The sequence below is a fragment of the Zonotrichia leucophrys genome, chromosome 2 (genome assembly GCF_028769735.1).
Source record: "Zonotrichia leucophrys gambelii isolate GWCS_2022_RI chromosome 2, RI_Zleu_2.0, whole genome shotgun sequence".
NCBI lineage: Eukaryota > Metazoa > Chordata > Aves > Passeriformes > Passerellidae > Zonotrichia > Zonotrichia leucophrys.
This window is the reverse complement of record NC_088171.1, coordinates 76,155,365-76,173,017: the sequence shown is the minus strand read 5'-3', so window position 1 is coordinate 76,173,017 and position 17,653 is coordinate 76,155,365. Positions and strand designations below refer to the sequence as shown.

The 17,653-nt window shown below is 35.1% G+C and overlaps 1 protein-coding gene across 8 annotated transcripts in view; it reads right to left on the bottom strand.

Moving 5' to 3' along the window:
• Positions 1-17,653, bottom strand: part of CDH12 (cadherin 12) — a 619,586-nt gene that overhangs the window by 152,716 nt on the left and 449,217 nt on the right. For all 8 annotated transcript variants that reach the window (XM_064705457.1, XM_064705456.1, XM_064705459.1 and 5 more), the window contains one exon: positions 2,900-3,315. In XM_064705457.1, coding sequence (XP_064561527.1) covers positions 2,900-3,130 — 231 coding nt within the window. In that variant the 5' untranslated portion in view covers positions 3,131-3,315. The remainder of the gene's footprint in view (positions 1-2,899; positions 3,316-17,653) is intronic.

Genomic DNA, 17,653 nt, shown 5'->3' with positions numbered 1-17,653 from the left:
AATATCATACATTAATTTTACCTTTTAGACTGGATCTGCTTAATGAATGTTGAGCAAAGAGGGTTATCTTCAGTTATCAATCTGATGGCTTTTTATTCTTCTTCCCGATTACACGAACAGATTCCCTAACTTTAATAAACAAGTTAAATGCTTTTAATGTGTAAGCTTCAACCACTATTTCGAAATCACCACCTGTAAGCTAAACTAATCCCAATCAGTTTGTAAACTGTATTTTGATTTGCAACCTGACATTCCTCAAGATAGTTGCCTAAAAACAGACGTGGAAGGAATTATATGCGCTGGCTGATAATTCAATACATTATTTCTATAAATCTGTGTTCTCTTACAAAACGGATGCAAAATTACCTAGTCACCCTCAACTGTTTAGTGAAACTGTCAGCTGATTTAATAGATACATTAAAATCCTATTTATAAATTACTGGACATTATTAGTGCAGTAGTTCTATAACAAGTAATATAAATGTCGATATACAGGTGTACTGATAGCATGGCTAGAAGATAAAACCCTTGTGATTTCAGGTCACATGAAACATCCTACACTTTATAATATACTTATTACTACTTTAAAATATATAACAGAAACATTATAAAAATAATTAAATTGAAAATAAATGCTATTGGAATAAACATGTAATTTTGCTGAGTCATTTGATTCTGCAGATTTAGTTCTGTAATCAATCCAGAACTCAACTGCATTTAACATCTTAAAAATTTTATGTGATTTTAAAAAATTGCATGTGATCTAAAGATACTGATTAGTGACTGTTGGATATATTTTAGTATACTGACAATGGTTTGAATTTATATGAAGTTTGGCTTTTGCTATCTAAAAGGACAATTTCTTGAAGGAACTTCTCTCTTTCAGTGTTATACCTGCATTGAGAGCCTTGTGGAAAATAAGGGGAAAACACCAACATCTCCACCTTGGTTTTGTTTATCTGTTTGTGTTCTGGTTTTTTTGTAGTAGATTTGGCAATTATGACATAGAAAGACTGGCAGAGTTTGTTGGTTTTTTTCAGATAAAGGAAATAAGTTAATATAGATAAAACAAGTTGTGATAAACATCAAAATAAACATTGTTGAGGAAAGTTATTACCTAGATTTGATTGCTCTCCTCTAGAAGCAGATGTTTGACATAAAAAAAGGGGTTTGACATTTTGGCTTTCCTCCTACTTGAAAAGTGTTGCACAATTTGTAACAGTTCCAAAAAGCCTGAAGAGGTAAAAATATTCCAGATCAATCTGTAATAAGTGTTAGTCTTAATGAAAATATTCCATTTGTTCTATAGTTGCTTATAAACTTAATGTCAGTGGAGCAAAAACAAGACAAAGGAAGAAGCTAATTGATCAGTACATTGATAATAGTCAATTTTGTGCAAAATTTACATTTTTTTGGTAGTTTAGAAGTGACTCTAAATGACTACCAAGAAAAACTTACACAAAGGAATAAAGACTAATGAAAATAGAGTGATGCATCAGTAAAATCTGTTTTTTGACATTAAAGGCACAGCAGTCACATTGATTGTGCTACAGCACCAAATGTGATGAGAGTCCTTGCTGGCATCTTCAGCGAGGTGCCAGAACAAAGGTATGTCTCAGAGAAAGTGTAACTTGTGCCCACTGGATATCACAAATATGATTTTTTCCATTATGTGGTCCCCCTTTCTTCAGACTTACTCACTGTATTAACTTTGTGTTACAAACACACTGCTTTGCAAATTGCTTTGACCAATACACTTTAGGGCTTAACACAAATGTCTTCATGTGCAATATCCAAGTACATTTTTGGCTGCTGTGCTAAAAAATATTTTGTTTTATTTATACATCCTCAGAATATTTTTCTGGAAGAGTAGGAGGAAAAATTAATTTTCTGTTGATTTATTTCTATTTAGGGAAAAAAAAGATTTTCCACTTGTATACTGAAAAAAAAAAGTTCACAATAGTATTAAAGTAAAAACTGAAACATGATGACTCATTTTTACAGTAGGTGAATTTGAAACCTTGCTGTCTAGGGAAGTGGCATTTGGGGACCCAGGAAAGAAATTCCTGACTTGTTATTTTCACTGAGTAAAGTCCTTTACTTAAACTGAAAATTATACACAGCATCCAATTATACACTCTGCTAAGATTTTCTTTAGGTGTCCTTTTCAGCTTTCCTATCTGAAAACTCTAAATTCACTACCCCCACAATCCTCAAACACTTTTCTGTCAATTGCTTATGCCCTCTTACAGAAACAGTGGACATATAATGAGAGAGGGAATTGCAAAAATTCTCTGCAGGTATGATTGTGCATGTCTACACACCGTATAAAAGCTGTAGTGCAGGACTTTGAATTATGAAGCAATAAAACATATTAGAAATACTTGAAAACAATCTGAACAATCAAAAATAAAAGTAAATGGTTCTGAGACATAAGAAAACAGACCAAAAAGGATGCATCTTCATTAGCTGAAAATGGACTTGGAATAATCATATCAATCACAGGAATAATTGCTCATTATGGGCATGAGATTTAAAATTTATATCTTATCTCTTGATATCAGTACGTTGCTAAAACTCAAATATGCAATCACAGTCGTTTCAATTAAAATTAGTGGTGAAATACAGATTTATATCAGAACTCTCTTATTTTGTTTTTATTTTTTTGGATTATTGTTGTTTCTGTTGTATTTGTTTAATATTAAAAGCAAGAATAGGGAAATAAGCATACAAAGACAGAAAGTATATCGTGGCTACAAGACAGGCTGGATGGTAAAAGCAATGAGCAGAGGGAACTACTGCTGGTAGATTTGTCCCACCAGAAACAGGTACACATTTATAATACATTATATTACTTCTCTGTATCATTTGAACTTTCAAAGAAATAGTAAAAAATTACCTTTCCCACATACTGAGGTTCAGAGCCCATGTACTCCTCCAGAACAAAAAATTGGTTCCACACCCAGCCTCGCTTGACTCGCTGGGCAGATGATCTCCTCTCTGGCACTGGGACAACATTTTCTCTTGGCTGTGCTTCCAAAATCTCTTGTGCTTGTGGGTGCAGTGGTGTTAGGAGACCTCCATCGAACAGGACCCAGAGAAGGAGGGATAAGCAGTTCCTTGTGAGCATTGGCAATGGCTTCCCTACCGCAAGTAATAAAAACTCCAGCACTTAATGCCGAGCACAGGAATCCAGGTTTGAGGTGTCTGTGGCCTTCACCACTTAGCTTCTGATTTTATTGCAGAAATGCTAATGCAGGCATTAATCCTCCTGATGACAAGGTATTTGCCGCAATAAATTCCATCTATAGGGACCTATAAAAGAGATTTACATGCAACATCAAATTACATAGGATTACACTGAAGCATTCATCAAAATTCTCACACCTAGTTAGTTTCTAGAGACAGAGAAAAATATTAAGAATCACAGTTTAAAAGAGATTGCTATTTTCATTGTAGCACTGAGCTGCTCTAGAACATTGTTTAGTTATTACTTCATTCTTCCTCTGCTTAGCATTACCATTGTGTCTGTCTGAGACAGGGCTGTATCATTTGTTTTAGGATCAGTTATGAAACAGTTTCCCATCAATGGTATCAAAAATATTTACTTATTTTTTTTAGCTTTACTCAAATTTTACTCAAAAATATTTTATCCAAAAAAGATTTACAAACAAAATACTGGAGAACAGGGGATCCACTCTTTCACCCTACTGTCCAGAGCAAGAACTTTTGCTCACTTTCTCTGCCACAAAAGCCTCTTCAAGTCTTCTCTACAGTGTTCTGGTTGCCAGGTATAAAAAAAAAATAACTGACGGTAGGACTTAAGATAGATGCATTTTACATTTTAAAAACAAAATACAATTTATAGCACTATGGACTTCACCACTTTGTTAGAGTCATATTGTGTCATTGATTTTTAAGCATAGGTTTCTAGGAAATCAATAGAGTTCTGCTTAAAAAGCAATGACATTATATGGACCTCAAAAAAGAAGAATAATAAATTACTTAACCATATATATTTTTCCTTTTCACATACTGCCAAAGGTTGTATTTCCCTTATGAATAATATTATTACTATCCATAACAATAAATAGCATAGAAATTCTTATTTGTTGGGTACATGCTGAAGTATTTAAATAGAAAGGATTTATAATCAGGAACCTGGAAGTCTTAAAGAAGAAAAAAACAAAAACACCCTAGAAGAATAACTGCACTTCCTATGTAAAATTTAGGGCGAAATTTTCTGTTCTGATTGGTGAAATTTTCTGTTCTGATTTGAAAGGCTATGTCTGAGGTCTTAGTAAAAAACCTGGTGAAAGGTATCTACTGAGTGTTTTAATTCTAACTTCAGAAAGGATAAAATATGAGGAAAGAACTCCTGTCTGCTCAGAATCCTTTAAATAAAAGTTTTGCTAAGTTATGTTCATGACATTTCAATGTTTTTCATCTACAGTAAAATAATATTTTGTGCAATGAGTACAAACTTCTTACTTGCACAATCATTTGCAATCTGTGAATTTTATTCCAGCAAAGGAACCTTAAGACATGAGCCAACCACAACAGAGATCTGCATTCAATGTATTTGGTATGAATTTATTTTTTACTGAACAGTTCAGATGTGGTTTTCTGCTCCTGCTTTCAATGTATTCAGTGGTATATAACATCACATTAAAACTGTGTTCATCCATAATTCTGTTCCAAGATTTCCAAACTTTTTTGCCTCTCCTGATCCATGGTTGCAGAGTGCATGCCTTGTTTTTATGGCAAAATCATAATAATCATGAAACTTAGCAAAAATTAAAACAAATCAACTCAACATATCCTTTTGAGTTGCCCAGACATAGATGGGAGGTGGAAAAAAAATCTTAAAAAAAAGGGGGTGGGATAGTCTGCACTGCTTCAGAAATGCCAAAATCTTGTTGTAGTCAATTTAATTGCCATGCCACTTCTCTTTGCTCAGAAGACTCTGTACATTGCAGTTCTCCCAGCAGAGCTCTGCCTCCGGCCATGTCTGTCAGTCAGGGAGCTTTTAAAATGTTATACAGCACCAAAAGTAATGCAAAGAGATTGAAAGGCTTCAATGAAAGGAGAGCAATTCCCCCTCGGCTGGAAGGTTAGTAACCAAGTGCAAGACACAGAGCACTTTAACCTCTTCTCCATTGGTATCCCAGACAGCCTCCCAGAATGCCTACTGCACAGTCAGGAAAGAGCAATGCCAGTGCTTGCTTCATTTCCTACAGCTTCAAAAAGATGATGAATGGGAGGGTCAGAGAAAAAATGGGAGGCTAATGGATGTTGCAGTACAGGATTGTAGCACAGATGCCCTCATCAGCTGCGAAAGAGTTCAACGTGAAGAATTTCTTTCAATTTTTCTTTTTTTTTATCTTTTCTTTTTTCTTCTATTTGTTAATTTAAACCTCAGCAAGGCAAATAATTGAAACTCTCATACTTTGGCACTTGAAAGAATCACTCCAGCTTGCTGTTCTGTGACATTTGTGCCGTAGGAAACTGAGGCCGAAGGTCCTCCCCAGTAGCTTCTTCTTCCCCATAATTCATTGCTGGCTTTGCAGGAGGCTTTGTCTGATAGAATATACTTTATAGCACCATTGGAACTTGTACAGAAATTCAAAGGCTAATATATATATGTCTTATTCCTTAAGTCTGTTCTTATTGTTTTGCATTTTCTTTTTAAGCTATGTCAAAACCTGTCTTAGTGCTTTTATACTGTCAAATACTCATTGGTGCCTTATGTACCTTTGATCAGAAAACTCATAAGACAAGTAGGAGAAAAGGATTTAGAAATCCACTCAGAACAATTAACCATAAGGAAGGCACTATATTTCCTAAATATTTAGGGTATTATTTCCAGTGATGCTCATAAAGAAATACTTATCCAATGAGACAGTTGTGAACAGACATGCACCCTCGTTGCATCTCTTTCCTATATATTACAGAAGTACAGATGGTCAGATTTTTCTTAGATCTTGGGGTTTTTTCAATATTAGCTATTGCTACTCATTTCTTTCAACTAGCTTGCAAAGATTTAAGTACCATTATGCATGATCTAATTAACCCATAGAGATACAAAGGGATACCCTGTATGAATTTAGCCCCACATATGCTTTTATAACCTGTGATTATGTTTATTCATTTCCCCAGTTTGATAAAGGGAAGTAAATGATCCAAAAGTAAGCATGGACAGTCTGTTAATACACAATTATTAAGAAATCTTGATCATATTTACTGTGTCCCCCAAACTGCAGGCTTAGAAACTCATGAAATGCAAATGATGAATAAAATATCACTACTAAAATTATTTATTGGGAATAACAAAATACAGTAAAAATGGTGCTCCTGCAAGAATTTAGATTCTGACCTGGGCTATACTGCCATTAATCTAAACAGCCTGAGCAAAGAAATGCTTTTGGAATACAAAACTGATGCATGCCATTGCTACTGCAACAACCCTTTATCACTGGTACAGCAGACACAAATCACCTCACCACGCTTGGCAAAGGTTATCCCTTGTAGAGAGAACAGTCATAGATCCTCTGCAATCACTCGTATGCACATAAGGCCTCATGTAGAGAAGTATTTGAAAAGAAACTTTAAATGATCTTTGATCTTGTCATGGTTTAATGCCAGCCAGCAACTCAGCCCCACCCAGCTGCTCACTCACTCATGCCCAGTGAAGAAGAGAATCAAAAAGATAAAAGTGAGGATACTCATGAACTAAAGACAGTTTGATAGATAAAGCAAAAGCTGCAAATGCAAGGAAAGGAAATAAGTTCATTTTCTCCCTTCCCATTGGCAGGCAGATTTTCCATCATCCTCAGAAAAGCAGAGCTCCAAAATACATAGTGGTGTCTTGGGAAGGAAAATGCCATCACTTCAAGCATTCCAACTTTTCTTCTTCTTCTCCCCTGCCGCCCAGCTCTATATGCTGTCCGTGATGCCATATGGTCTGGAATATTCCTTTGAGTCAGCTTGGATCAGCTGTCCTGGCTGTCTCCCCTCCCAGCTTCTTGTGGACACACAGCCTCTTCACTGGTAAACTGGGATGAGCTGCAGAAAAGGCTCTGACTACGTAAGCAGTGCTCAACAATAGCTAAAACATCCCCGCGCTATCTACACTGTTTTCAGGGAAATTCACAGCACAGCCTCACGCTTGGCTATTATGAAGAAAATTAATTCTATCCCAGCCAAAACCAGGGCAGACCTGCATGATGTATCTACTTGCATCAGACCACAGATGCATTGCTGTCACACACAGACAAGCAGGAAACACTAAAGCTCCATGATGCACTCAAAATTGTCATCAGTCCAGCAAGGCTGGTAATTGAACCTCCATGAATGGAGGCAAATTGCCTACTGACAAAGTATCCATTATGCACTGATGGTGGGAACATTTCTGCAGCCACCTTTACCATAAATCTATCAGCATAGAGAATGCTTTAGCTTATGTGAAATAAGAGCTAATGTAGAGCAACCCTCTTCCTATGCAGAAAGAGGTTTGAAAAAGCTTGGTGGTGCTGTAAAAGGGTTGATCATGCCAGCAGGAAAGTCAGATAACATCTGCAACTATGGATATGCTGTGACAGCTGACCATGTAATCTTGTTTCTCTGCAATACCTTGCAATAAGAAAATAAAGCAGTTGGAAAAACAAGTCCATGTTTTTTGTATCTATTACAATTAACTGCTTAAGTATTTGAGATGACATATCTTCTGGTTAAAGAACAAGTAAAAGGATATGATAAATCTTTGAGTTTAGACAAATCAGTTGGGTGGATATCCTCAAAGTTATTTAATTAAACAAATCCCATTAGATTAGACTCTAAATTACCATATTTCTTTGTGAGTTTGACTTTCCTGAGCTTCACAACCTATCTAGATACTTTGTAAATAAAGTAATTCTTCCCTTTTTGCCCTGGTCTTTTTAGTTAGTGTAGGAACAATTTGGTAATATCAAAAGAGATGTTAGGAGAGAGATTACAAGTAAACAGATTACAAGCCACAAACTAGAAAAGACTTTAATTCTCAATCTGCACATCCCACAAGTCAGAAAATTTTTAACAGATTAAGCAGGTCCCACCTCTGCAGCTACTATAACAACTTGGCAAGAATAACATCTGGAATCCATGCCAGGTAACTGTCATGGGGAAAAAATAATATCAGTGCTTCTACCTGCTGGAGTCTTAACATCATCCAAACCACTTATTCCTTTACCTCCCTTTGTGTGAGATTCAATAAACTGTATAAACTGTCCTAGTTTAACATCTGTCAGCAGCCAAGCACCACACAGCTGCTCACTCACACCCTCAGCCAGGAGGATGGGGGCAAGAGAACTGGAAGAATAAAAGTGGAAAAACTTGTGGGTTCAGATAAAAACAGTTTAATAACTGAAATATCATTAAAATATTAATAATATTAATAACAATAATCATATTGCTATGAAAAGTAAAATAATTGAATGAGAGAAGTAGACTCCAATAAATACAAATGAAAATAATTGGGCACCAGCAGTGAATCGATGCCCAGCCAGTCCCCAAGCAGCAGCTCCCAACCTTCCCCCTAAGTTATGTGTGCATAACTCCATATGTCATGGAACATTTCTTTGGTCCTTTGGGGTCAGCTCTCCTGGCTGTGTCCCCTTCCAGATTCTTGTGTATCCCCACATGTGTGCTGGTGAACAGTAAATGTCTTTTACTCTGTGTGAGCACAGATCAGTGATCAATAAAATATCCCTGTGTTATCAATGCTGTTTCCAACACAAATCCAAAACCACTGCCCCATACCAGCAACTGTGAAGAGAATTAACTCTGTCCCAGCCAAAAATAGGACAGAAGCCTAGGCTGGCTCTCTGGCTGTTTGGATTGAATCCTCACAAGGCTGAAAATCTTAATTTCAGTCCCATTACTTCAGAGGTTGTTTATATGAAATTCCTGATTGAGAGAGGGAACAGAAACCAAAATCACCTAAGCTATTCCCAAATATTCTGTAGATAAGTGATAAGAACATTTTGATTGAATGTGAGAAATATATGAAGAAAATACACATATGGAATCTAAATCTTGGTATTTCTGGAAGATGTATGTCATCATACAGACAAGAATTATACTCTGTAGACTACTACACAACAAATAGATGGAAGCATTTTTCCTGCAATAAAGTGATTTTAGCTCGCTTTTGTTAAATTCTATTACAAAAGCCCCCAAATCCTACTATTTAATGCTAATATTTTGCTTATTATAAACTTACAAATAATTCAACTTGACAAGAATAATATCAGTTTGATTAAGGCTATGATTTTTGGATTTGACTGCCAAAGCCACTTCCTCTCCCTGTTCGATTGTCCTGTGCAGAGATGTATTTTGTATACTAGTTAAGAGATCAATTCTGATGATAGTTGTGCCTACAGAGTGACATCATCTATGAATCTGGACTACTCTATTGAGTTTTAACTGGCATAAAACCAAAGTGAGATGAGAATGATGTCCTCCACCTTTGAGTGCAATCGTCCTTGTAAGCACATTCACAGGAAGGCTGCCACAAAGATATATTACAGCACAAAAAATGTGTGATATATTCTATCAATACCCAGTAAACACATTTATAAAATGTCTAACATTGGAGAAGAGTCTAATTATGTCTGGAATTTCTAAGCCTTGCAATAATAAAATTATTATAGCTTCACAGATATGCTTTAATAATTGGCTCTAGTGTATAAAAAAGTGATGACTTTAGGGAGTTTGGTAAAATACAAAATCAAATGCTTCAAACTTACAAAAATGGTGTAGTTTTACAATGCTGAAGCTTATAGAAAAACTAATGTAGAAGTGCAATGTAAAAACATTCTGAGTGCAAAATAATTAACTGGTTCTGCATGCAACTATTTACACATATTGTGTCAGTTTTGTCATCATTAGTAATATTTACAGGACATCATTTATGACTGAGCCATCATCCTCTACCAGGGAAATTATCACTTTTAAATTCACAAACATGCATAAGAATATGAGGGAAATAATTGTTAAAAAAAAAAAAGGATTGGAACTTTCATTATAAAGTGTAAGTACATCAGTAAATGCACAAGTCTCCATGGCTCATTGAACTATTCAAAGTTAACTCAGGTAAAAAGAAATTTCACTTTCACTCTAGGTTAATAATGTATATTTTGCTGAGATTCAAATTCAGGCCAATACTACTCTGTAAATGCTTAATGCAACTCTAGAGTTTAGTCGCAGCTAAAAGAAAGAAACAAACTGGCTCCAAAAAGAACAGTTTCCTTTACAGATATGGTCAGATGATGAAGCAGCGTCATCAATTTCATTTTTATTCTGTCTTGTGGCATGCTTGACTCAGAAAAGTCCTGTGGTCAATCTATACCTACTTTGTCAATGATCTAGAATCTTTATTTTTGATAAATTACAAACATTTTCATTTCTGCTAGGAATCTGTCAATGCCAATGCTAAAGCATGGACAATCAGGAAACAATCCTTCATTCTACTGTCGTTCCACACTTTTGGAATAAATATATGAGATGGGGGAAAGGAGGGAAAGGGAAATAAATCAAAACATTTCAATACATTAGCAATATATGTAAAGTATATATATAAATAATTGACAAATGTGAGGCTGCAGCTCAAATATATTTATAATTTTATATGTAACACGAGATATTGAAATGGATGAGAGCATATTTTAGTGCACTCTTTTACATTATTTTCTTAATCCTTGGGATATTTCTGTTTTTCTGAACCTGACAAAAATTCTATCAGATTGCAAACACACTTTAGTGAAGATATCATTATAAAAAGATTTTCTGATATTGGTCAGAACCTGATTATAAGAAATTTGAAACTATTTATTATAGTTTCTAGTGTCAGAAGGACTAAAAAATTATACTAAATTACAAAACTAACCAAAAGAGAAATTTTGAAATGAGATCTTGCAGGCATTTGTTTGGGTGTTGTGTATATGGTGGTGCAATTCTTGCTTAATACCAACTTGATGTATAACCTTAGACATTTAATATTGAAAAATGGATCTCCTCTTGCTCATTATTGCAATTTCTATAAAGCAGATTTAAATATCCTTGTCTCCATCAACATAGTATCAAAAGGTATTTCATTCCCAATATTCCTTTCTGTAGTAGATTATGGAAATCCATAGTCCAACTTTTAGACTTTCAGTCTTCTGAAAGGTTAATAGAATTGTTCTAACAGCACTGAATTTACAATTTCAGAGGACGATACCATCCACAGGAAAACATGACAGACAGCAGTTGTGCCCAACAGGTTTGTAGCCATTAATCTTCTGAATTTTAAGAGGCAGTCCCAGACACAACAGGAGTGAGAGATAACCCATCAATTTTCTGAACTATGAGAATATCAGCTCAGATCTCTCAGCACTCTGGAGTCACCCACCCAGTCCTTTATTCTGGACTTTCTTCAATGCTAAACAAAAAATAACTCTTATTCTTGGTAATTTATCTCTTCACAACTTATTTTGGCTTGTTTTTACCCTAGCTATATTTACTGGAAAGACTATGATTCTTTTCTGATCATCGAGGAATGAGAAAAAAAAAAGAACCAAAACCAAAACTTTCATGGATTTAAAATATCAGAAATAGTAATGCTAGGGCCTCTATTTTGATTCTTTAAAAGTTTTCTTTGTTTTGCCCAGCATTACTGCATAGGAATATAAGGTCATTAGAGCAACTAAGACAGGCTCTAGTTAGATGGGCAACAGCTATTCTAGAGAGTACAGCCATCTACAAATAACTTCAACCAAAGTAATCCTCATTTGTATTTTATTTTTCAAAATTGGATTTGTTTCATGAAGACTTGCTAAGTATCAAAGTTGTGTGTGAATAGCTGTGTCTATCTTCAAGAAACCTTTCACTCAAGTAAAACCCTCTACTTGCCAGTCAATGTGGAAGTGCTCCCAAACTAAGTCAGTGATTAAACTCAGAGATGCTAACTAAAAGCAGCCAGGAGACATTTTGTGAGCAATTTCTAAAAGAAGATTAGATAATATTTGTGCCTCACTTTCATCTGAGTAGATCCTCATGTCTCTTGTGTACGATTGCTCATTTCCCAAATTCAAGAGTAATGAATTGAGTAATTCTGTAACAGGTGCCTGCTGTGAATTTCAGCAATTATGGCCAAGCACAGACAATAGATGAGGTGGTGCACAAGGAAATAATGTGACACTCACTGCTGCAGCTCTGTCTGTCTTGTCTAGAGAAATAAATGGAAATCTTATTAATGAAAATAATTTTCCTTTTAGATTCTTTCCTGTCTTTCTAAATTTCAAATTAAAAGAATAAGAAAATAATGTATCAGAAAAGAAACATGTCTTATCATCCGTGTAACACTCGCACTCAACAACATAAATTATTGGTACTTTTTTTCTCCATTTGGTATGCATGTGGATCTTTATTAACTGGTGTGAATATATTTTCATAGTGTCACTCACAAATGTATCTGCTATAATTTAATAAATTAAAGGCAAATATTATTTTCTGTCTTTTTCATTGTTCATACATACATACATACATGCCCAATCCCGCAGATTCACAGAAAATACAGGAAATAGACAAATATAAATACGAAATGCAAAATCTCATCAATTCTAGTAAGCTTACAATTTCAAAAGCACTTTTTTTAAAAAAATAAAATGTCCATGAAGAGCCATAAACAATTTTCAGTTAGCACTGATTTAACTTAGAGTAGAAACCATTTCATCTTACTATGTTTCACCCTTAACATCCTGCTTTGAATTACTTCAGTAATTAAATTAGTATTAATTAAAACAAAGCACATATTTTCATAAATTATTACAGTCAACATCCTCATTCTTTAGAAAAGGCAGTGGTGACTTTTTCTTTTTTTGTTTGCAACTTAAGCAAGGTTTTTCCCTTATTTTGGTCTGAGCTCCTTCCATGCTATAGTAAAAATGCAACTGTGTAGTGGCTAGGCGGTTTATGGTTTATGTAACTTACCTCAAGACATGTAATGAGCAGCTTGTTTATTGCATATATTGCATATTTTATTTTTTTTTATTATAAACATAAATGCATCTAGTTATTTCTGTCTTCAAAACTATGGTTTAGATAGGAAATCAATAGTGTCTTTTTAAGGTTAAGCTCAGTGAAATGAAGTGCTGAAATAGTCCTGATGAAATTGCACCTCAGCTGAACCCAGAAAGATCAGCATTATGGCAAGAGGATAATGTCATACCTGCAGTATTATAGATTGCAGCCAATCAATCAAACATAGTGTAATCGCTAAGGGCACTGCCCTGTAGTACTAAAAAAATGCCTTCAGGTCTCAAGGTAGAAAGATTGACACCTTTAGTCTGGAGTAACCTAAATCAAATATTTCCCTAAGACTAGCAAATTAACCTTACTAGAGGACACAGCTCACAGACACACATTTTATCCTGGTATAAACAGAGTACTGGGCCAAAGACTAAGCTGCAAGGAAGGCTTAGGAAGGCTTTTTCACCAAGGAATTTCGTGGAAAAAAAAGGTATTTTCCTCCATGCAACCTCTGATCTGTGGTCGAGTGTGACCCATTGTGTGGCTCCTCTAACTGCAGAATCACAGAAACACAGAAAGATTGAGATTTCATGAGACTTCTGGAGTTCATCTAGTCCAAATCCCCAGCTCAGTCTGGGTCAGCTACAAGAAGCAGCTGTAGCTACATAGGCAAGACAAGTTTTTCTACACATGGAGACTACACAACCCCACTGGGTGACCTGTGGCCTGGCCATTCTTCAAGTTTTTGATCCTCTTCACTGTCCACCTAACTTCACCAGTTTCTCTATGAGATTGTTTTGCAGCCAATGTGAAAAGCTGTTTTAAAGACTACATTCACTACACTCCCCTCACCCACCAAGCCAATTGCCTCATTTTAGAAAGCTAACAGGTTGGTTAAGCGTGATTCCTCCTCTGTAAATCCATACTGGCTTCTCTCCGCTGCCTTCTTGTCCTTCATGTATTTGGAAATGGTTTCCAGGCATTAAAGGGCTTTATTATTTTCCTGAGGACCTAAGTGAAGTCGATGCCTTAGGATCTGTCTATGTCCTGATTGCTTAAGTGCTCCCAACCTGGTCCTTCATCACTGAGAGCAAATCTTCTTTGGTCTATACCTTAACAGCAGGTACTTCCTGTTTCCCTGGAATTTCAAAGCCTCAACCACAAGCACTATGAACAAGTCTCTTCATGAAGATAGCTTTTGTTGTTTACACTAAGACAGTAAGTGAGCCAAAATAAGCCCGATTATTTTTCAAACCCTCTTCACTTCCCTCTAGGAAAGGAGCCTTTGAAAGTCCAAGGACTTTTAGAGAAGTTTATTGTTAATTTTTCAATTAAATTCCCAATTTCTTCCTTATAAATGAATGAGTCTCATGTTATTACTATTATTATTAGTTACTACATTTGTTAACATGGAAGCCCAAAATATAGGTCTATATTCTGTGTTCCTAAATAAAGTATTGTGACTTTTCAGAAACAGTGTGGAAGTCAAATGCCTGTTGAAACCCTTAAAACGCTTTCAAGAAACAAGTTATATTCTGTACTCTAAAGAATTGCAAGTAAATAGCAATACACATGTTGATACTCAACTCATATTAAAAACACTAAATAAAAGTTGTTTGAAAGACAACATTTTAATGTAATGGACAAAAAGAGGAGCTCACCTATGACATCTAAAATATTTATACTGATTTTTTTTTGCACGAAGATCTAAATTTTAATGGTAAGAGGTCACACTTTAACATAAATATAATGAACAAAATTTTTGGCTTTTTAATGAAAAAAATCTTGTTCAGTGACAACTTTTACCTGGAAAATTTTCATATATAAGTAGAGACAACTCAGTTTGCACAGAGAGCTTTAAAAAAATACATCCGTAAATTAATTTCTTTCTATCTCCAACACTTTACAAATTTACTCTGTTTGCTATATTTCTTTAACAGAAATAGTAAAAACAATTCTCATCATATTATTACAGACCATTCAGATATATAAAGAGAATAATTAATTCACCATAAGATCAAGTATTTGCTTTGCAGAGTTTTATAAGATATTAAAAGCAATTGATGATATAAAAGACAGTAAAATCTTATTGGTTATGCAAATTCCAACTGAAATGCTTTTATAACTTTACCTCACTTTAGGTAAAACTCTCTCTGATGTTAGAGCTTTTGAAATTCTTGGGAGACTTTTATTCCCAGAAAGAGTCTTATCTTCCATTTTGAAAAGAACAAAACCAATTCTTTGGTTTTATCCCTTTTTGATACACATACATATTTTTATGGCAATAAAAAGCATTTAAAGTTTGTGGCAATAAATAGCATTTAAACCCAAACCCTGAAACTTGGAAATGGAATAAAGTTGTACTTTATAAATTATATAAAAAGTCACTATTGGCTTTACTACTCCTTTGTTTTTTCAGACAAAGCATAATGCAGCAAACTCCTGTGACTGAGAATTTTCCATTGATTCGCCACTTGCAACTCTTCTGTTTCTCATGATCTGCTAAACCACCAGATGTTTCCAGCTATTTACCTGCCAGTTCAGACCAAGAGACAGAACTTCAGGTGAGGACCAAAGGAAGAGAGAGATCAGACAGGAGTCCTTCAGACACACCTTTCATCTGATGTGTGTGAAATAGAATCTCTTGAGCAGTTCAAAACCTGGACTGGCACTAAAATCACAAACTTGAGACCTTTAACTATGTTTGATATTGCTGAAGAAGGGGGCTATCCTTCTACTTTTGTTTGAGGTTTCTACAGAATTTATTTGCATTATAATGGAAGGTGCAGAAAAAAATCTAATGTCCCCAAAGGAAACAAGAAGGAATAACAAGGTTCCAAGATTCAGATTTGTCATTAGCACAGAATGAGCTACTCATTCTCTAGGATACATAACCCCCAAAACCATAAAGTACTATGCCTTCTGAAGGCTCATCCTAGCTCAGTAAAAAAGGCTGTAATTCTCTGTTACCTGTGTTAGCCATCATTATGGTATTCAAGCATCACTAATTATAATTAAATATTTAACTAGTTAGCATCTGCAGCAATAGTTGGCAGCCTGGCTGGGCAGCAGCACACAATCAGAGCAGAAAGAATTGTTGTGATTATTTCTTAATAAGGTAGCTGAAATGGCTCTCAGCTAATCAATGAAAAAGACTGATTTACTCAGCCCTTGTTCAGAAACAAGCTGAATAATAGTTTTGCAAATTAGAGTTTTCAGACAGGTTACAAAGACTTTAATATTTTACTATTACTGAGAAATAATCACACTACAGATACGTAAGAAAACCTGCAGATGAGGTGCAGGGAATTTCTAATTGCCCCTAAAGCCACAGATGAGTGTCAGCAACTGTGCAACATCCCAGTTGTCATACTGGCTCAAGTTACAAAAATTAAGAACAAAATACTGCAGCAGCATTCCAGCATGTCAACACATCAATCAAGTCACCCCTTTATTGCTCACTAATTAATCACCTTCCCCGTCTTGCTCTCTTTGCTGTTGCTTTTTCTCTTCACCAATTTTAGAAACAGTATTTAGAAGAGAGCAAAGGGAAGAGAGAGGAGATGAGACTTTGTCATTAAAATGCAACAGCATGTTAAAACAAGACATTGAGTTTGTAGTTAGACACATGAATTAAAGAGGTCTGCTTCAGAGGTCATGTGTGATGAGTACTCTGAAAACTAGGGCAAGCTTTGGATACATATTAGCATAGGGCACCATATATCCTTTCATGATCAATTTGTATAGGAAGTTTGATTACATGCCATGTTAAAACTCAGAATTTGTTTCCTTGTGTGAGTAATGGAAAAAATTACAGCATCCTCGATGATTTAGTTCACATGTTTCCTGTTTGATGTGATCTCTGAAACAGAGAGACCAAACGGCTACCAATTTGAATTTGAAGAGCACTCGTTTTTTCAAAAATTTGCAGCAAATTTAAGATTTTAATTGTCTTTCCACTTATGAAAGGCAACAAAGTTTCATCTCCCACACATCCCTTTTGTTTTACAAAGATTAAGCATTTAATCACTTAAAAAAATAAATAAAAGAAGTAAATTTTTCTCAGAGTAAAACCAAAACCAACTATTGGAATATCTCCTATTGATTTTTTTTCTTCTCCTAGGAAATCAAGGTAAAACTCTCAGGTCTCTAAGTTTCTTCAACTTATTTCAAAAATAATATTATTTTCAGTCATTTTTATTATACCAAAACAAAGCTTTCATGACAACTACATTTGCTTTGGTCTGCAGGCCAAAAGATCAAGACAGCAAATAGCCCTTTATTTTGTATTCTATGCATGTATTCTATGTGTATACATGCATCAATAGTAAGACACACAGAGACAGGCTTCTATACCTAAGAAAAATGAAAGTTTATTCATTACACGTATACCTAAAAGTGGTAAATTCGCAGAAAAACACCAAATATATTTTCTGCTGAATAACATGAAATAATCTTCCAATACAATGCAAATAATCCTTTCCACACCTAGTTTTCCTAAAGAAAAAGCATTCCTGAAGGACACTGCCACTAATATGTCTTCCTCAAATGTTTTTAAGGGGCAGTTACCCTTCCCATATTGTATGGGCTCCAAGAAAGTTGCTGT